Raw genomic sequence first — 20,367 nt, 5'->3', positions numbered from 1 at the left:
TCTTATTATAAAATACCTTTCTGATAAAACTGTGAAGTTCACTGTAGTCTACTACCAAAACTCTCCCACTGTAATGACTCATCTTCAGTTCTCTCCAGCCACAATGCTCTATATCTCTTTCTCTCGTGTAGTTCAGATGTACAAAGTTTTTGTTTCCCCATCACAAACACCTCAATCCAATGCTGCTCTCGCAATGTTCACGTGCCGAAACGGCGCGGCTCAAGTTCAAGCTCAATAATTCTCTCTGTTTATCCACCATCATCAACACCACCACCACCACAACAATCGCTGGGAAGTTCCGCCTGAAAGGGTGGTCCCCCCTTCGAGACTCCCACACCGCAGTCACACCCGCCACCCAAGATAAACGCTGTCCCAGTACAAATGCCGGTTTCAGCCAATGGAAGCGTTACAGTTCCGCGCAAGAAGTCGCGTGCTGCGGATGTGCCTCCATACAGTGCCTCTATATTTTGCTCTTTGAATCTGAGTGTAGGTGGATTCTCGAGTGATCAAGTGACTATTTACCTCTACTACTACTATTATTACAACGAAGTGCAGTGAATACGTAACGATGCATCCAGCGTTTGAAAATGCCGGCATTAGCAAGGGTCTGGAAGTGTGGCGCATTGAGGTGAATATAGAATACCGCGAGTTTGTTACATGCACAAGGTCACAACAACACAGGCCAAAAAAAACCGCATCAATCTGTTCCAAAACAGGTTTTGTGTGCCTGAATGAAAGGCAGAAAAATCAACCACACAATTTTGAAGATGCGTTGCGGTTAGAAATTCGCGAACCAGCAAACCAGCGGCTCGCGATGTGATGCCGGAAGCGATAAAGCGCTTTAAATGGCCACGAGGGGTCGCTGTGTGTGTAAGTGTGCGTGTTTGTGAGCGAGTTTTTTATTCGGTTAAGACACCGAAATCGATTTCGGTCCTATTTCGACACGGTTCAGCAGCAAACACATAAAAAAACACAGAAGATGCAATGACGGAAAACTGAAACGCCTATGACCGAGGGAGTGATCGTGAGGGACGTGTACGGTGGCAAGATGAAATGGTGATGTGCCAGTTTTGGGCACACAAAAATCGATGGCACCAGACTGGCGTAATGCTTCACGACCATCCCATCGGCACGGAGAAAAATAGCTCCCCATGGAGTTCCGATACCGCACGACACAGCACACTAGCATCAGTATCTAATCCAACCGAGATGGTAGTAAATAATAATACCTGACTCACGGATACGCTAACCACAATGTTATCTGTTGCGATGTGGTTGAGCTGATAATTATCAACCATGCGTGTTACGTGCCGTTACGAATCGACGCTGAAAAACAACAGAAAAAAGTGACAACGTTTGCAACAAAGACAAAAACAATGTTGTTGGTGTTAACGGAAAGCGACTTCTTCTACGGGCCGCAAGTCGGTTTGGTCTTGGCAGCTTTATAAATAGACGACGGCAAGCAATACATCAAACGCAGCTCCCCCAACAGTACAACTGGAATGCATTAATGTACGCCAGATGTTTTGTTTACATGGGAGTAGAACACTGTTTTTCGGAGGAGTATTAATCACTTCCCCTTTTGGATGTTCATTCTAGTTGCGGGAGGATATTGCTAGTGCATAATATATGGTTGGACACAAGTGACTAAAATACTCTTCAAGATGAAAAAGATCTTATCGTATTAACATATTTCTTGGACTCTTTGGATGCCCTTTAAGACGAGAAAGATCTTCCTCTTATGACATATAAACTCAGCATTTCTTCGACGAATTCAAAAATGACCAGCTCATACGATCCATATGATTGAAAGCATTTAACTCGTCATGTTCTGAACGGGCGTTACCTTAATGGCTAATATGACGCGCAGTACCCAAGATAAGATAAGATACCGAAATGTGTCATATCGATCGTGTGTACTGCCACTGATATCTATGCTCCCCCAGACGAGAACCCCAGGCTTACAAACGCAATTACCACGCTATCTGGCCAAAACGCAACCCACCCGACGTCTTTTTTTCTGGGGAATTTCAGTCGGTATATTTTTAGCGAAAGCATGTTAATGTAAACTTTGCAAAACCTGCACGCATGCTGTTTACAGCAAGAGCTTTATATCCCCCTTTTCGTTTTCTTGGCAAAGTCTCATCTGGTTTGTTTAATTAATTCCACACGACTAATCTCCACTCAAACAGTCGTCGCACTGTGTTCCCACCAGTTCAAACAGACCATTTCCGTTGGTTAGTTTGCCCCCAAAAACTCCTAAAAGTTTTTAGCTGAAAGGCGGAACCGCGATCTTTTCTAAGCCGCGATCCATTTAACTACCGCTGCGACCTTGTGAGTCATGGGAAATTCAAACCGCTCGGAAGAAACATTCGTCATGGGTCGCTAATGACTTATATAGAAGGTTGATTGTTGATTTTCCACACGTAAACCTGCTTATCGTACTGAGCTACTGTTATGAATCACTTCTAATAGCCCGCCGGGCGATCGTACGCATTATTTACTTGCAGAACTTTGAGCCCGTCCCGGTACCGGTAAAAGAGTATGGCAAATTCTACACCGGTGATTCCTACATCGTACTGAATGTAAGAGTTTTCTGAACTCGTTGATCTGAACCTTGTTTTTGAGAAATAACACCCCCCGTTTATCTTGCAGACGAAAGAATCCAAGAGTGGCATACTCTCGTGGGACGTCCACTTCTGGCTTGGGCTGGAAACGTCTCAAGACGAGGCCGGTTCGGCGGCAATTCTAACCGTCCAGCTGGATGATCGTCACAACGGCGCCCCGGTTCAGCATCGTGAGGTGCAGGATCACGAGGGTTCGCTGTTTCTGAGCTACTTCCCGGGCGGTGTGCGCTACGCTGCCGGTGGCGTCAAGAGCGGCTTCAACGAGGTCGAAACGAATGCGGCCGGCGAGAAGCGTCTGTTCCAGGTGAAGGGCGCAAAGAATGTGCGCGTCCGCCAGGTGCCACTGTCGATTGGGTCGATGAACAAGGGCGATTGCTTCATACTGGATGCCGGGTACGATATCTACGTGTACGTGGGAGCTTCCGCTAAGCGGGTGGAGAAGATAAAGGCGATCAGTGCTGCGGGCCAGATTCGCGATCAAGATCATGCGGGTCGTGCCAATGTGCACATCTTAGGTAGGAAGTTTGAATGTCTCTTGCCTAATCCTTGAAATGGAATTAATAAGGCCCTTTTGTGGTATGCAGATGAGTTTGCAAGCTCCGCGGAACAGCAGGAATTCTTTGACGTGCTCGGTGAAGGTTCTCCCGACGCTGTGGCAGAAGAGTCGGAGTCGGACGAAGCGTACGAACGGTCCGACTGTAAGGCGATCGCTCTCTACCACGTGTCGGATGCTAGCGGATCGCTCGAGATCACACCGATCGGGGAGCGTCCGTTGAAGCAGAGCATGCTGGATTCTAATGTGAGTAGATAACGTCCTCATCGTCACACCGCTCAAAGTTGCCTTCTTCAACTTCTCAACAATTCTCTCCCGTTCAGCAGGACTGCTACATCCTCGACACCGGGGCAGGCAGTATCTACGTGTGGATCGGTAAGGGTGCAACCGGTCAAGAACGGTCCCAGGCAATGGTGAAGGCGCAGGAGTTTATCACCGCCAAGGGCTACCCGGTCCACACCGCCGTACATCGCGTGGTGGAGAACGGAGAAACGACCGACTTCAAGCAATTCTTCGCCAGCTGGCGCGATAAGGGCATTAGCCATGCGCAGCTCATCAAGACCGCCATGGGCAACGGGGACGAGTCGGATGCGGAGGCCGAGTTCGATCCGGAGGTGTTGCACACGTTCAAGAAGAACGGTGGCCGTGCGCTCGGCTTCATGCCGGACAATGGTCAGGGTGCGGTGGAGATATGGCGCGTACAGAACTACGACCTGGAGCCGGTTGAGCCGGATGCGTACGGTACGTTCTACGCCGGTGACTCGTACCTCGTGCGGTACGAGTACACGGTCCGGGCCGGTGGCCACGGGTACATCGTGTACTTCTGGCAGGGCAAAACGTCCAGCACTACGGAGAAGGGTGCATCGGCCATGCACGCCGTCCGCATGGACGATGAGCTGAACGGGAAAGCGATTCTTGTGCGCGTCGCTCAGGGCAATGAACCGCGCCACTTTATGAAGCTGTTCAAGGGCAGAATGGTGACGCTGTTGGGCGATTACGGCAAGCAGTCGGTGGAAGATACGAAACTGTTCCGCATTCGCGGTACCTGTTCCGATGATGTGCGAGCGGAGGAGATGGCCCCGACGGCAGCATCGCTAGCGTCGGACGATGTGTTCCTGCTGAAGACGGCGGGCACCGTGTACATCTGGCACGGTGTCGGTGCGTCCGATCTGGAGAAGGATATGGCGGCCAACATTGCCGGTGTGGTTGCGCCCGACGCAAGTGCCGAAGTTGTTGCGGAAGAGTCGGAACCGGAGGAGTTCTGGGCAGCGCTCGGTGGAAAGGATGAGTACGATCGGGAGCTGGATCCGGCTGGTGCTCCGTTCCTGACGCCCCGGCTGTTCCACTGTCGCATTCTGTACAACAAGAAGCTGCGCGTCGAGGAAGTGCCACACTACGAGCAGGAGGTGAGTGTGTTATTTGGGAACTTGGGTGAACTTTACCTCAAATTGACTAAACAACTCTTCTCCAGGATCTCAACGTGGACGATGTGATGGTGCTGGATGGTGGCGACGAGATATACTGCTGGATCGGTAACGGTGCAACCGAGGAGGAACGCAGCAAGTCGATCGATATGGCCCGCCAGTACATCCGTACCGATCCGTCCGAACGGTCGGAGGAGACGGTCCCGATCGTTGTACTTAAGCAGGGCGCCGAGCCGAGAAGCTTCAAGCGACTCTTCCCCACGTGGGACGATGCTTTCTGGGAGGTTAGTCGTTAGTGAGCGCTTGCCCCGACCGGTTGTTGGCTTAACAGTGTGCTACTAGCCGTGTGTAAACCTGGTGTAGGATATACTATGCTATTGTAACTCCCGACTTATGTCTTACCTCTCTATAATTTCGATTGCTTATCGCTAACAAAAGTATACTTTCTCCTCAGTGCACGGTATCCGCTCGTTAATTGGTTTGCGTACGTTTTGGGTTGTAATTTGTGAGCTGTTACGTTACGATTGTGCTGCTGTATTAATTCGTATTAATTCGCTTCCCCTTTGGGTAACCTATGGAATGGTTTGTTTTAGATGTGTAATGTGTGTAGAAGAAATCAATAATCAAGCACAACGCATTGCAGTTTATGGAAAAGTTTTCATCTCTCGTCATTCTATCTCTTTCTTTTTTACAGAACCAAATGTCATACGAAGCGTACCGGCAGCAGGCTTTGGAGCAAAACCAGCATGCTGCTTAGATACGCATCGACCATTCATCCACTATCACGTGTCATTTCGCCCGTCACGTGTCATACTCGTATATGCACCATTACTACCTTGCTACATTTAATCTGTACGTTTATTACGAACGTTCGCACAAAGAAATAAAACTGTGTTTGAAGTAAATGAGCGTGTTTTAACTGTGTTTCTTTTTATAATTACTTATAATTTTAAAAAAAGGTTTTGAAAAAAACATTTACAAAGATATGCAGCTTGCAAAACAAGTTGCTCACTTGCTTGTTATGGTAAGGCGTGAACTAATATCACTCTGGCATAAGTAAAGATTACTCCACGACATGTTTCTATAGTGCGTCTTAAGGTTTGTGATATTATAAAAACATGTTTATTGGTGTATCAATGTTGGTTAACCTTTCCCTTTATTAATAGTCTATGACTACCAAAGAGTGGACTTTGCCTCAGCAGAATTTTGCTTCCTAGGCATAGTAGCCTATGCTTTCTTTTGTAATAAATCAGTTCATAGTTAACCACCAAACGAGCAAGTTGGCTTTTATTTGCTCTCCGTTTAAACTGTAACACTTTTCTAATAAGGTTTTCCAATTCCAATTCCAATTCCAATTCCAAAATTTCCAATAAATATTCCAATTCAATTTTTAGTGCCTTTCATGATACTAACCCATTTTCCACTATAGAGATTGACAGTTGACGGTTGTCTTGTCAACACTACATACAAACGCCTCTATTTTTCAACCTGTTACTATTACGACCTGGCAATGAATTATAGCTAATACATGTTTAAAGATATTTGAATAAAAAAATATAAAATAATTCAAAAATATATTTAATGTGCATGTGTGGTTTTTTCTATACTATTTCCAGTTAACAGCTCACGAGCAGTTATCTTTAGTTAGACCAATATTTTAAATCATCGTCTTATAAAGAAGTGCCCTTACTATTGCACTGTATTTTAACTAAACAAGTTACAGAAAAGCTAAGAACAGTTTATTGAAAAATCTCAATTTTTATTTCACTATTTTACTAGTTCTTGTATAGTAAAATAAGATAATGATAAGACCTTCTGAGTCCCAAGAATTCTTTTGAGTTTGAGTTTTTCTTTTGATCAAAACTAAACGTTTATTTCAAATGTACCTACTATTTTTTTTTATATTTTTAGTTTAGTTTTGCCATTCAATCTGCATAATAAATGGCGCAAGATGCGATAGCTCTACTATTAATTGTCCGTCATAAGAATTGGGTGAGAAAAGCCATAATCATCTTGCTCTACACAATAAGACCCCATTTTTCTTATCTAGTTCACCCTTATTAGATTTATTGCACTAGATACTGCTCAACTTATCAAAAGGTGTCAAAAGTATGATGATTGCTAGCAAACGTAGGGGCATGATATACGAACCCGAACCAGCTGTCTTGGTATTGATGTCTACCAAAAAGAGTAATTATCGAAAAATGGTGTTACCAAAAAGGGAAACAAAAATTCGTTTAAGGAAAGTTATTATCAATTAATCAATTAACTCTTTATCTTCTTTTTTTCTTATTATTTTTCCTCATACTCCCCCTTTTTACTTAACTCAACAACCTTATTCGGGCCAGGCCGATGTTAGCTGTCCCTGGGCTTGCCTATCAGTGATATGAGTGGTTTACCTATAGCAGAATAAGCTATTTTGAGAAACTTTGAGAGACTTGGTGCATACGGAGCTTGAACTCTTGAAGGTCGCAAAAAGGTTAAATGCTCTACAAAACCGGCCTAATTAAACAAACAATAATTTTTTGAGACCAATCATCAAACACTGCAGCTATTGGCTGACTTCATAAGTCAATACGACATCAAATGAATTATTGCAAACTTCGCCACTATTTTTAAACGCAAAATAACGGCATTTCATTTCAAATTGGGGGCATGATCGTGTGTTATTTATTCATATTTGCATCCGTTCGCAACGGATACCTAACCGTAAGTTTAAATCATTTCTCCAGCAGCAGCATTAGGTCGGTGTCGTTCCGGTTGCATACATCTAGGCGCGCGCACCCAGCTAGCCGCCCTACTCAGCCGCCTCTATATCATCGTGCAAGTCACTCACGTCCTCCTTGTTCGTGAGCTTGTCCCGCAGCTCGGCGCACTTCTCCGAATCGTCCCGGAACTCCTCCGGGCAAGCTAGGGTAAACTGACGCCACAGGCAAAACACAAAGTCGAACCCTTCCGGGTTGCACTTTGCCTCGTCGCTCGGTACGAAGGCACCGTCCGTTAGCTCAACCTCGTCGAAGCACTGCTGGATGAAGCCTTCCGCCAGCGGTACCTTCCACTCGATGGTGCTCATGTGCTCCAGCACTACCTTGGCGAGGTCGATGTGCAGCAGTGCGCCGTTCTCGTCCGCAATGCCCTCCTTCTTGGCGATACACTCGGTGATGCAGTTCAGATGTTCTCGGTTTTTGATCAGCTCTTCATCTAGACGTCGCAGGCAAAGAAATCGATCTTTTAAGACTACCTAACAAGAATGCTTCTCTAACATCACCAACTTACGAGTGGTTTCACCCAGACCAAGCTCCTCCATGCAGGCAGTCCGGACTTCAGCGAACTTGGCATGCACTTCACTCTTTTCGAATCCATCGTTACAACAGCGCATTGTGGCATCGCGCTTTATCCTCGGCGCAAAAACCGATCGCTCAAATCGTCCTGCTGCGACACTGGCCACTACGAGCGCACCGACGAACAGAATCAACACCTTTCCCATCGTATGTCGGAACTTACTGAACGAGTATGGAAACACTGCAACTGTCCACTAGAACCTACGGGCAGTGCTTTTATACACGATGCAACCGGCCGATGCGGTCGATAAGAGTCAAGCTTGATCGTGGTGCTGATCGTACATTAATTGCCATCTCCGCAATGCAATGTCGCAGCGGTAATTTCGCTGACGATGAGTTTCTCACAATTGTTGTAAAGCGGTTGTAATCTGTTCAATACTCCACGTGTGAGAGGAAGGAAATGAAGTTTACTTCGTGTACAAACAAACTCTTTCCGATCTCCACGATCCGACCCGGCCCCTGCCCCTAATCGTGGCGAGTCAAGTGAATCATATCTCCAGCGCTTGGAGAGAACCGTACATTTGTAGGTGAATTACCATTTTCTCTTACACAATAGTTCTGTTGACCTGTAGAATTAACACCGAGCGCACAATCACGGCGGATCGCGAAGTCTGACCATGTCATTTGTTCAGTTACAGCCGTGCTTTCTTCCCGTTGGCAGTTTTGTAGACATAGGCATACATTGGTCGGTTTTCGGTAATTCTATGGATCATTGACCTGACCGTACGTAGCACGAATCAGCCAAAACAACAACAGCCACAGCAACGCAACCAGCCTAACTGGAAGGGCCAGTTTCTAATGGTGCAAATATAAGTTCCTAGGAAAGTGATATTTATTTTCTGCTTTATTTTCTGCAGGCAGCCAGACTGGGTCGCTGGATGGGGATCGATTGGTCCAGAACAGAGAGCATAGACGAATCTGCTGGATGAGCCAGTCATATGTGGCGAAGGTTGTTGTGAGCTTTCCCAATCTTACGGCCGGGATCTTACGCCCATCAATCATCAATCTTTGTTATGGGGTGGGCAAGAACAAAACTGTAGAATGGAGACAACAAACAAGCGCAAAAAAATGAAGCATGAAGCGCATTAAAAAGGGATTGAGTTCTAGAAGTATTTTCAGTGTTTAGATATTTTTTTTACAAAAAGTATAGTAAAAAAATTAGTTCTAATTAACTTTTATTACGATTCCTCCGCAGAGGTCTATAGAATTGGCATATGATCTCAAATACTTTTAAACTCGTAGCACAATTTCATGATTACATAATTAATTATTTAGGTTTTTATAATAACATCTGAAACATGTTAATGCTTTATTGAATTCTTCCAAATTTTATCTGTTTTATTCAATATATATTTATACTCTAGTTAATGGGTTAATTAATGGGTTGTGTTTCTTAATAAAATACACAAAAATACTCGAATAAACATTCGAAAGGATTACACTTGAACATGAACAGTATAATGTCTAGTTATAGTTCAATAATCTACTAGCTATTGGAATATTCCTACAAATTTATGGAACCAATTATTTAAACCAATTATATTATTATTTAATGAAATAATGATGGAAGAACTTTTAAAAGATCCTGTAATTATTATATTATGTAATGTTTTCAGAAATTCAGATGTTAACGGTATTGTTTAATAAATACAAAACATTATGATTAAGTAACGCAACAAATAAAACTTCTTTTCCTGCATCCTGATAGCCTATAGTACAAAGCACTTGATCTCTGATCTCCGCACAAATCAATCAGAGCTTCTAACTAGATCTCTTACCTTGTTCATCAACACACTAAAAGATGCAGATCACCGGGAAGAACGCAAAGCATAATAATTTGCACAAACATAGACACGTCAAGGGGAGTGAGTGAAATAAAAATACATATCTGCCAGACACCTTCGCCGCTCTGTTTGCTTTTACCATTGCAGTCTTCCAGGGTATATAAAGCATCCCAAACATTCGAATGATCATCAAATTCAAACAAGCTCTAGAACGGAGCTGATCTTCTCGTTCTGCAAACAGTGTTTAGGTGATTCTTTACATCATGCTGAAGTTGGCTCTTTTCGTCGGTTTGGTTGGGTGTGTGGTTGCGTACGATTTCCAGGATTCGTTCTACAGTAAGTGCTTGTTTTGATGCCGAATATTGAATGATCATTGCTAAATATATTTATTTACCTTTGAAACAGATGAGGTCTTGATGGAAGATTTGCTGGACAATGCAGATGAGCCCATCATGTTCGGTCGGTTCCGTCGCTCGGCGTCTGAAGTGCAGGATGATAAGTGCAAGCGCAAGTACAAATGCTGCAACGACGCCAACACGGAGAACATGGAAAAGATCCACGAAATCAAGAAGCAGTGCTTCATGGAGGTGCGCAACAAGAACAAGGCCGATGGAGGTAAACATGACGAAGCGATTTTAGCTATTTGTTTTCCCAATACCAATTTCAAATCACTCTCTTCCCATAGCTTACGAACCGGTCGACTTCTTCTCGTGCGAACGGCTCAACAAAACCAAGATGGAAGTGATCTGCGCCATGGAGTGCGTCGGCCGCAAGAAGAAAGTCGTCAACGAGGACGGTACGCTGATCGAGCCGAAGCTGATGGAGTTTGTGAAGAGCAACTTTGCGGCGGACGACTGGCAGCAGCCGCTGCTGGCCGGACACATCGAAACCTGCGTCAAGGAGGCCAAGGACAAGGCGGCCAAAATGCCCCAGGAAGCGGGCCAATGCAGTTCGGAAACGTCCAACTTTGGGTACTGCATGTGGCGTCAGATGGCGCTGGCCTGCCCGAAGGATAAGCAGGTGGCCAGCAAGCGCTGTGATCGCATCCGCGAGAAGCTGGCCAACAATGAGCCGCTGCACTACTATAAGGCTGAGCTGGAGGATATGTAAGGTTTGGTGAGAATGCGTGATAAGACAAACACAAAACAGGACGCACTGGGTTATCGAATAAAAGGCAATGTTGCAAAAAGCATTCAAAACATGTGAGATTTCTTTATCATAAATTAGATAAGTCGTTTTATTGCAAATAATAAGTTTATTACGCTCGTTTTTCTAATTCAACCTATCGGTCATAACACCCCCAACGCCTCCATAAAATTCGCTAATCCATGGCTAGGCTTTTGCGAAAAAGAAATTCCAGGCTGGGCGCCCATCGCCTTACTGTCTCGTCAGCTTGATATCTACTCCCGAATAATCCCAAAAATGCGCCTCACGCCACGCAAAAACTGGCCATTGGTTGGTCGGCCTATACGTCACCCGCCATAGCGTTGTATCGGAATTCGGTCGAAATGCGGAACGCAATAGATAAGTTGTAACAAATGCACGCGAAAGAGCTAGACCACCGATGAGTTCATATGCGCTAAGCCTGGGGAACGCTGAATCGGAACTACACACACACACACACACACATACGCAAAAACAATCCGATTCATTCAGTGGGAGTCTACAACAGTAAGACAAACTTACTACTCCTCCCGTTGTTATCTCGTTATGCGATGTTATTTTGGAGGTTTCGATGTTTTTCCCCTAATTTTTAATCAAAAGGAGGATCATCATTCGGTTTGACGAGTGATAAAATGGATACCAAATTCCAGTAGTTTATTTCTGTGACAAAGGGAAGGAATGATAACAAACTAACACATTACCACCACTCACGATATTGCATTGGAGATGGCCAAAAACATTAGGTTCACTTAAAACTGTCTAGCACGGGTACAAGTCCGTTTAGTTGGAAGGTGACCGCGGGACTAGTTGTATCTTGAAAGAAGCATTGAAGTGATTTTGTAAAGTTAGAAGTGAAGTGTTACTAGTGGAATAAAGAAACAAGCAAAAACTGTGAAGTGTAAACTACAATAAAAGCTCGTTTTAACGTGATCTTCAAGTGAACAATAGTTCCCAAAACAAAAGCCACACAATGTTTAAGCTTCTCCGACAACTCCCAGTGCGCCATCACTCCTCGAAAGAAACGCTAACGCGTGTGGTGTCCCAATACGGCGTAGTAATTAAGCGAAGCTTCTCCAACGATCACGACCCAATCGTTGATCTGCCCGGGCTGGGAAAGCTCAAAGGTTCCTACACCAAAACTGCCTGGACGGGGGCACCGGTCCAACAGTTCCTGAACGTACGATACGCCGAACCCCCGGTCGGTAAGAACCGTTTCAAGGCACCGATCCCTGCCCAACCGTGGGAAGGCATCCAGGACGTATCGGTCCGGGGTCAGGGAGCACCGTGCTACGGTGATCTGAAGAAGCTACCGAAAGATCAACTAAAATCGTCCAACCTGGAAGATTGCATTAGTTTGTGCGTGTATACGAAGGACACTACCGCCAAGCGTCCGGTGGCGGTTTACATTCACGGCGGTGGTTTCTACAGTGGTAGTGCTGCCCAGCATCCACCGGAGTACTTGCTGGAGAAGGATATCGTGCTGGTAGTGCCGCAGTATCGGCTCGGTGCGCTTGGGTTTATGTCCACCAAGACGGAGACGATTCCGGGCAATGCGGCCATTATGGATGTGCTGTTGGCGTTCGAGTGGGTTCAGAAGCACATCGAGCATTTCGGTGGCGATCCCACGCAGGTGACGGCCATTGGACAGTCGGCCGGAGCGGGCATACTGTCTTCGTTGCTGTTCAGTCCGGCCCTGAAGGAGTCGTACTTTCAAAAGATCATTCTCCACTCGGGTGCTGCTTTTGGCAGCTGGCAGTTCGATCATAATGGGGAGCGTAATGCACGAGACATTGCGCGGCGTGCTGGGTTCGATCCGAAAGCACCGCTGGAGCAGGTGGAGCAGTTCCTGCTGGAGGTGGACACGTACACGCTGCTGAAGGCGTTCATGCATCACAACGTGAGTGGTTTTTATTTTCTTATTTTGAGTAATTTTATTACAAAGTCCCCTTTTCGATGTCAGTGGCAAGGTCTTCACAAGGGAATCAACAACACCGGTGGTCGTATGACGATCGGGGGTCCATCACAGCTCTTCCCCAAAACACCGTACGAGGTGATGAAGGCCGGTGGTGGTAGGAAAAACATTCCCATGCTTACCGGTGTGGTGAAAGACGAGGGTACGTTTGCGCTGGTGGACGTGTTCACGATCTTGAGTGCGCTGAAGCTGCACGACAAGAAGGACTTCCTGCGGTACGATGTGATCGAGGACATTCAGCGAATTCTCGGTACGGTTGAGGTGTCGTGTTCGGTGACGCCACTCGCCGTGAAGAGTATGCTCGATATGGAGGCGGCTGCTAATGGGGACATCTTGAAGATGGTTCCAGGGCTGATCGATGTGAGTGATCGTAACGCTCGTGAAGCTTGCTCCGTTTGTATGACAAAATTAACTCTTCCCTGATCTTCAGCTCTGTGGAATGCATCTGATCAAGTCAAGCGTGCTGCGACTAGCACAGTACAACAGCCGCCACACGCCGGATCGAACGTTCGTGTACTCGTTCGACTACCGTGGTGAGCATACCCGGTTCGGCTACGATCAGGACATCAGTCACATTCCGTTCGATGGAGGTGTGCACCATACCAACGATCTGCTGTACCTTTTCCCTTACCCACCCACCGCTGCCCAGCTGAACGAACCGGACACAGCGATGGCAAAGAAGATGGTCGATCTGTGGTCGTCGTTCATAGTGGAGGGCGTTCCCAAGTCACGCGATCTTCCCCACTGGCCAGCGTTTAATCGTAAGTTTAGGCCGCCGTACCTCTAACCACACTAACAACTCCTAATCCAAACCGGCTGTGACTTGCTCCGCTTGCAGAGATCTTCGGCCCGTACGTTCACCTTGACCGGGAGCTTACCATTGGCAACAACTTCCTGGACGAATTCACGGTCAACGCTGACGCGGCCCGGCGACAGCGGCAGCAGCAAAAAGAATCATCCGCACCCGCGGACCGCGGCGTCACAACACAGCAGCAGGACGAACTAATCCGGCGGAATCTTACCCAGCAGCAGCAGCGGGTGTAGTGTGACGGGGTTGTGTTAATCCAGTTTGGCAAGTCTTTCCGATAACAAGCAGACAAAAAAAACAGTACAAACAATACGGAAACCTGTGACGAGGTTTAGCTGGATACCAACAAAAACAAGTTATCTATTCTTAGATGGCGAAGGTATCATTTACCTGAAGCTGATAATGAAGATTATTTGATAACGGCAGGTCAACAAGGAACTTCTGCCATATTCGTACGCACTTTTTACCCCTAGCTAAGGTTTTTTTTAAATGGAGTTCGTTTCGTCAGATCCATGATTCATTGAAGATGGATTAAAATAGAAAAAATATGTAATAAAAACAGTAGTGATAAGTATTACAGACAATAACTAAAATAAAATTAGGCAAGTAATAATTGAATTCCGTTGCTGTCTTTCCGTTCATCAATTTTCCATATAAATCCACAAATATTAAACACTCTATAGCTAAATTATCAAGTTAAGAGACAAAATCAAACACATCAGTGAGTTCTCTGGGCCAAAACAGGTCCATTAATGGTCTTATGACCCCGCGATATCTACCTAACCTAATGTAGATAGTTCTTCAGCCAATTCATCACCCCGTAGTAGTAATGCCCAAGAAGAAGTAATCTATGCAGTGATACCAAGGGATTACCGGGATAAAATATATCTCTAGAGTTTCCCCAACAAAGGCTTTAAATGAGCTGACAAGTTCTATCATGGGTACCATCCCAAAACATATATTTAAGAATATTTTCGGAAGCTCTTTTACGTCTCTCTGAGCCTTTCATTAGTTGATGAAACTTCCATTCGAATTTTAATTCAAAATGATTGGAACACAGAGAGCCGCTTGAAAGTATGGAGGTAGGTTTGAGAGTAAGGAGCTATATTGAGCAAGCAGAGGTGCATTAAACGTGCGGAGCTGTATTGAGCGTGCGGAGCTACAATACGCTTACCGAGTTACTAACTGGGCACACAGTACTGTATTGAAAGTACGAATAGAGTCCTCATTTCTCATTGAAAGATGAACAATAGAGAGATGATGCTCACTGAGTAAGGGAATGGATGAGCTAAAACTCAGCACAAAGAGCTTACATGATTATTTATACTGTTCACTCTTCACTGTTACTATGAATCACTCTGTTAGAACTCCTTGTTAACACTGATTCAGAATGTAAACTATCTGGAAATTGATCTCTAAATTTGAAATCGCTCTTCAAATCGAATTCAACTCACTTAAAAGAGTGCCTACACTCATATCTATTGAATAACTGCTTGAAAAGTGCCTCTTTTCTCAACAGAATTCCTCTGATGAGTGTGACACATATAATGCATATCATCAGTTCTTTTACAAAACAAATGCTTCTAAACGATCTTCCCCAGACGGGGTGGCTTAGTTGTACACCGCCAAAGTACACTGAGCCAAAGACTACGTACCTTAGAAAGAAAGAAGCCACTTGTCTGACCTAGTCGGCAGCCAGCCTTTATTGTGCTGCTATCCCACACCCTGAAACCACCGCCCATTGGATATCAATTTATCAGAAGAAAAAAGGTTCACACAGCCCGGAGACCGGAGACCAAGCAAAAGCAAAAAATCGCAAACCGTGCGTGCAAAACGAGCAACAAACCCCCCTTATCTTTTGGCACCGGCAAGCTAATCGTCTTAAGCTAATGCAGATTCGCGAAAAATTCGACGGCTGCACCGGCCTGCTTGAACAGAGGGGGAATTCGCAGGTCCGCTCAGTTTTGCAATGGCCATCAGCATCAGCAGAACGCTACTGCTCCGGTCGCATCGCCCGAGCAAGCTGCTAACCGTACTGTGCAGCTCCAGCAAGCGCTACTCCACGATGGCGGGTCCGGAATCGACCGACCTCAACCCCGTGGTCGAGCTGCCCGGGCTGGGGAAGCTGAAAGGCTCAACGACACGGGGCGCCTGGACGGGCGTAAACATCCTGCAGTTCCTGAACGTCCGCTACGCCGAACCGGCCACCGGCGAGCGACGCTTCAAACCGCCCGTCCCGGTGCAACCCTGGGACGGCGTGATGGATGTGTCCGAGCCGAAGCTCGGCTCGCCGGTGTACAAGCGCATGAAGCTGCTGACGGAGGAGCAGCGCGCCCAAAACCTGGAGGACTGTATCAATCTCAGCGTGTTTACGAAAGATTTGCGCGGCCGCAAACCGGTCATAGTGTACGTGCACGGTGGCGGGTTTTACGACGGTGCGATCTTTCACTACCCACCGAACTACATCATGGAGAAGGACGTGGTGCTGGTGGTGCCACAGTATCGGCTCGGTGCGCTTGGGTTTCTGTGCTCCAACACGCGGCAAATCCCGGGCAATGCGGGCGTGATGGATGTGGTGCTAGCGTTCGAGTGGGTGCAGAAGTACATCAGCCATTTCGGGGGTGACCCGGGACAGGTGACGGCCATGGCACAGTCGTCCGGTGCGGCGATGGTTTCCAGCATGACGTACAGCCCGCTGGTCGATACGGAGCGGCTGTTTCAGCGGCTCATCCTGCAGTCGGGCAACTGCCACGGGTCGTGGGTGTGGGACCGTAGCCCGGAGCGGAACTGCCGCGACATTGCCGGGTTTGCCGGGTTCGATCGGAAGGCACCGCTCGACCAGGTGGAGCGCTTCCTGATGGAGCTGGACATTTTCAGCCTGATGAAAGCGTTCACCCAACATTATGTAAGTAAGAGGAAAAGGACGATGAACTGGGGACACTAATTTAATGGATTTCTCCACTGGCCACGCCGTAGCGTCTTCGTACCCCGAACGGTACCGACACGATCGGGGGCGCTCGTATGGTGTTCAACGACCCGAACGGGCTGTTCCCGGAAAACCCGTACTTCATCATGCGCAAGGGCGGTGGGCGCAAGAACATGCCGCTGCTGACCGGCGTTACCCGGCACGACGGTACGTTCGCGTTTCTGGAGGTGTTCAACATACTGCTGTTCAAGAAGCTGATCGGCGACCCGCACATCACGATCCACCGGATGGTGGACGAGGTCAACCAGGTGCTCGGTGTGGACGATCCGTCCTGCACGGTACGCACGCTCACGATGGCACAGTTCTTCACGCACGAGCAGCTTGCGTCGGGCGATTTGCGCCAGCTGCTGGCCGGGTTTTGTGATGTAAGTGCAAGCCTCATGCTGAAAATAGTTACAAAAAAAAAAAAACATTATATTGATTCGCAATAAATTCCCACAGCACACGGCGGACGTACTGATCAAGGGTCCGGTGTTGAAGATGGCCCAAAACAATGCGATGTACCTGCCGGACCAGACGTACCTGTACTCGTTCGACTATGCCGGCGAGCATACGCGCTTCGGGTACGGCGGCGACACGTCGGCCATCCCGTTCGATGGCGGCGTACATCACTCGAACGATCTGATGTACCTGTTCCCCTACCCGCCGAACGCCGCCCAGCTGAACGAGCGGGACACATCGGTGGCGAAGCGCATGGTCGACCTGTGGACGTCCTTCGCCATCAGCGGCAAACCGGAAGCGAACGATGTGCCCGCCTGGCCACCGTTGAATAGTAAGTTTAGACAGTGTTTTCTTCAAAATTATTTAAATTAATTGCCCTTTTTTTCTCCACAGACGTTCTCGGGCCGTATCTCAAGATTAACGAGCAGTTTACGATCGGGCAGGACTTTAGGGAGGAGTTTACCGTCGCGATCAAGAGCCCGGCCGAGATTCAGAAAAAGAAATCCCACCCAAAACCAGCGCAATAGGTGTGGTGGGGGTTGGTGTAGAGATTGGTGCGTCACAAATGAGAGAATAAAGTGTGTGAATAGTTAATGTTTAAACTAGAGCTGATTTTCCCCTTTGCTAAGCGGGGGATGGTGCGCAGCATTTATTACACGTAATAGTGGCCGGCCTGTGCCAGCGTAACTCGTCACCGTTTTTCCCCCCTTTCCGGTATTTGGTTAACTCAAAACAGCCCTCAAATAGGGCCACAATACCCCTACACTTCGCTCCAAAAAAACAATTGAACTCATTTGGTACCGGGTGGGAAGGTGGTCCCTTCCACAGCCTTTTGCTGCTGCCTAGCGGCGTCTCAGCACCGGATTGGGATTGTCCTCCACGACGACCGTTTTCGTCATCACGTCGTAGATCGAGCGGTTCTGCCGGAAGCACAGCAGCAGCAGACACATCGGGAAGAAGAACGCTATCACGACGTTCTTCACCACGGCCCGGGCAAACGCACGGCCAAAGCTGGGCGTCGTACCCGGGTACAGCAGCGCCCGCAGCGGCACCTGATTGCTTAGCAGGCCGGGCTGCGGTTGCGGCTCGAGCACGGCCACCGATTCCGCGTACACGATCCGCAGCCCCATCAGCATCTTGCCGGGCGTCGCGCTGCCCGGTATGACCTGGACGTGGGCCGTCCAGACGGCCTCGTAGATGCACACCGCGATCTTGATGCCGATCTCGAGAAAGATCAGCTCCGAGGTGAACGACAGCAGCTCGGTGTAGTCCTCCTCGAACGAGTTGCGAATCGCGTCCAGGTCCATGTACAGGCTGGAGGGGGTGGTGGGTGCGAAAAACGTTGATAAAATTAAGATAAAATAAATTCCGCGCCCGGGTTGCGATAGCGGGCAAAGGTCTACCGATTGGTTTCGGTCTTGCGTCATCCGGCCTGCTACTTACAGATCGATTTCGAACGCATCTATAAACGCGAGCGTGGTCATTATCTTGAGGAGAAAGATTATCGCTATATCGATGGCTTCGGCGGCAAAGCGTTTCCACAGCGGGGCAATTACGTACTCATATCCACCGTGACGGTTGATTGCTGCAGAGGGGGAGCGGCACCACAGGTGAAGGATATTAAGCCAAAAACAAAAATCGATTTAATTACACTAATATGTAATACCCTTCCCGGTTCGATTCCACCACTTACCATCATCCGGTCGGGTGGGATCCGTCGTTTCCGTACGCCCCCGGTTCCCGGCACCATTCGTGCCCTGTCCGGTACCGCTTCCGGGCGCCGACGTTCCCCCGCCGTTCGCCGCTGCCGTTCCCGCACCGCTCATGAACTGGCCCATCATGCCGGGTCCAGCCGCCTGCCCGTTGTTTAGCTGAAACAGCTGCGGATAGTTGTTCATCAGGTAGTAGGGGAAGTGGGCGTGCAGATGGTTCTGCATTTCCGCATGGTACACCCATGTTCGCAGCAGCTCGAAGTAAATTTGTTTGGACGATTTGGTCAGATCCAGCTGCGGCCCGCCGTCGACGGGACCGCTGTCTTGCTTCTCTTTGATTGTGTCCTGATTTTCGGCCATGATGAGCGGGGTTGAAAAATGCAACGAAACGCGGGCGTGAAATTTGTGCCCTTTTAGATTTTTTTCCCGCACAAGCAAAACACGGACACGGCGAGGGTTTTGTTTTTGTTACGGCAATGTTTTTTTTCCAGCGCACAAATCCAAACAACTGAGTCAGTGCAACTGTGACTGTGCACAGTGGGTGCCGCTGGCGGTCACGAACACCAACGCAATTAATATTGTGAAAATAAACAAATGGTTTGAATTTTATACAAATTTGGGCTTTTAAAACCTATTTTTTATTTTTATGAAGGAAAAGTAAAAGATACAATCATGCTGAATGAAAATACGACATTATTTGAGAAAACAAACCGCATCAAAGTTTGAAATGTTTAAAGGAGCTTCTAAGCTGCTTAGGAGTGTATGGAAAGCTTTATATAGAACGTTGGGTGACAATGGCCGCATATAGGCGTCTAAATATAGTAATGGTGGGAGCTCGGAATCAGACCTACCCGATGCCGATTCCATGTTCGGAATTAATTCCGGAATCGATTCTCGAGTCGATTCTGTAGCAGATTTTGTAGCCGATTCCGGGGCCGATTCTGGAGCCGATTCCGAAGTTGACTCACGAGCCGTTTCCACAGTTGACTCCAGAGTCGATTCCGGAGTCGCCTCCAGAGTCGGCCTCGAAATCTGGAATCAGAATCGATCTGGAAATCGCAATTTGCAACGGTAACGGAATCAGGATTGACTTCAAAAATGGAACTTGGCCTGTACGCTGGCCAAATACGCTACAAAAATCCATAAATAAAAGTGAATGAGAATAAATCGGTACATGGCGATGGAGAAAAAAGTGGGTTTTTGCAGTATTTGGAATAAACTTCACCATCGTTCATAAAAGGTGCTACAATTTTAACCTTTTTTATTCTTTACCAAATCAATCACTTATTCCTGGGTTCACTTTTTCATATGCATTTTTTAGCATCGCCCAATAGCGATCTCCAAGCGCATGGAACCGATTGTTTCAATGAAAACGGCAAACTATGCTGCTTGTAACGTGTAAACAGGCCTTTACCGGAATATTGCATGATCAAATTTTAAATTCATGTATCTGCTTGACCAGCTCACAAATCTTTATCAAACTTCGTTTTTACATAAAACACATTTTTATCTATCAATTAAAATAAGTTTAAAATAAATTTATATCACAAAATGT

General features: G+C 47.1%; 4 protein-coding genes and 1 pseudogene across 6 annotated transcripts; 3 read left to right on the top strand and 2 right to left on the bottom strand.

Annotated features, from left to right (window-relative positions):
* Positions 1-289: 289 nt before the first annotated feature.
* Positions 290-5,509, top strand: LOC120900973 (gelsolin-like). 3 transcript variants are annotated; one of them, XR_005739265.1, is made up of 7 exons: positions 290-628; positions 2,511-2,585; positions 2,656-3,142; positions 3,212-3,426; positions 3,504-4,586; positions 4,652-5,206; positions 5,299-5,509. XR_005739265.1 is itself a non-coding variant. In XM_040308619.1 (7 exons), exons 1-7 carry the CDS (start codon positions 569-571, stop codon positions 5,359-5,361), a joined length of 2,220 nt encoding a protein of 739 aa, XP_040164553.1. In that variant the 5' UTR covers positions 294-568; the 3' UTR covers positions 5,362-5,509. The 3 variants fall into 3 exon arrangements, 2 of the variants coding, with proteins under 2 accessions (XP_040164553.1, XP_040164554.1); XM_040308619.1 differs by having other exon boundaries at positions 294-628; positions 4,652-4,888; XM_040308620.1 differs by having other exon boundaries at positions 297-628; positions 3,507-4,586; positions 4,652-4,888.
* Positions 5,510-7,251: 1,742 nt separating this feature from the next.
* LOC120904167 lies at positions 7,252-8,153 on the bottom strand. The gene is made up of 2 exons (XM_040313976.1): positions 7,881-8,153; positions 7,252-7,805 (listed from the first exon to the last, which is right to left on the bottom strand). Exons 1-2 carry the CDS (start codon positions 8,089-8,091, stop codon positions 7,402-7,404), a joined length of 615 nt encoding a protein of 204 aa, XP_040169910.1. The 5' UTR covers positions 8,092-8,153; the 3' UTR covers positions 7,252-7,401.
* A 1,782-nt stretch (positions 8,154-9,935) lies between these two features.
* On the top strand, positions 9,936-14,266 carry LOC120902898 (annotated as a pseudogene).
* Positions 14,267-15,580: 1,314 nt separating this feature from the next.
* LOC120902896 (glutactin-like) lies at positions 15,581-17,707 on the top strand. The gene is made up of 4 exons (XM_040311978.1): positions 15,581-16,578; positions 16,650-17,024; positions 17,101-17,431; positions 17,494-17,707. The coding sequence occupies exons 1-4, from the start codon at positions 15,643-15,645 to the stop codon at positions 17,625-17,627; spliced, it is 1,776 nt and encodes a 591-aa protein (XP_040167912.1). The 5' UTR covers positions 15,581-15,642; the 3' UTR covers positions 17,628-17,707.
* Positions 17,691-19,347, bottom strand: LOC120902897 (protein FAM8A1). The gene is made up of 3 exons (XM_040311979.1): positions 18,794-19,347; positions 18,544-18,685; positions 17,691-18,414 (listed from the first exon to the last, which is right to left on the bottom strand). The coding sequence occupies exons 1-3, from the start codon at positions 19,170-19,172 to the stop codon at positions 17,943-17,945; spliced, it is 993 nt and encodes a 330-aa protein (XP_040167913.1). The 5' UTR covers positions 19,173-19,347; the 3' UTR covers positions 17,691-17,942.
* Between the last annotated feature and the right edge of the window lie 1,020 nt (positions 19,348-20,367).

Source organism: Anopheles arabiensis, chromosome 3 (assembly GCF_016920715.1).
Source record: "Anopheles arabiensis isolate DONGOLA chromosome 3, AaraD3, whole genome shotgun sequence".
Classification (NCBI taxonomy): domain Eukaryota; kingdom Metazoa; phylum Arthropoda; class Insecta; order Diptera; family Culicidae; genus Anopheles; species Anopheles arabiensis.
Note: the sequence above shows the minus strand (reverse complement) of the source record. Positions and strands in the feature narration are given on the sequence as shown.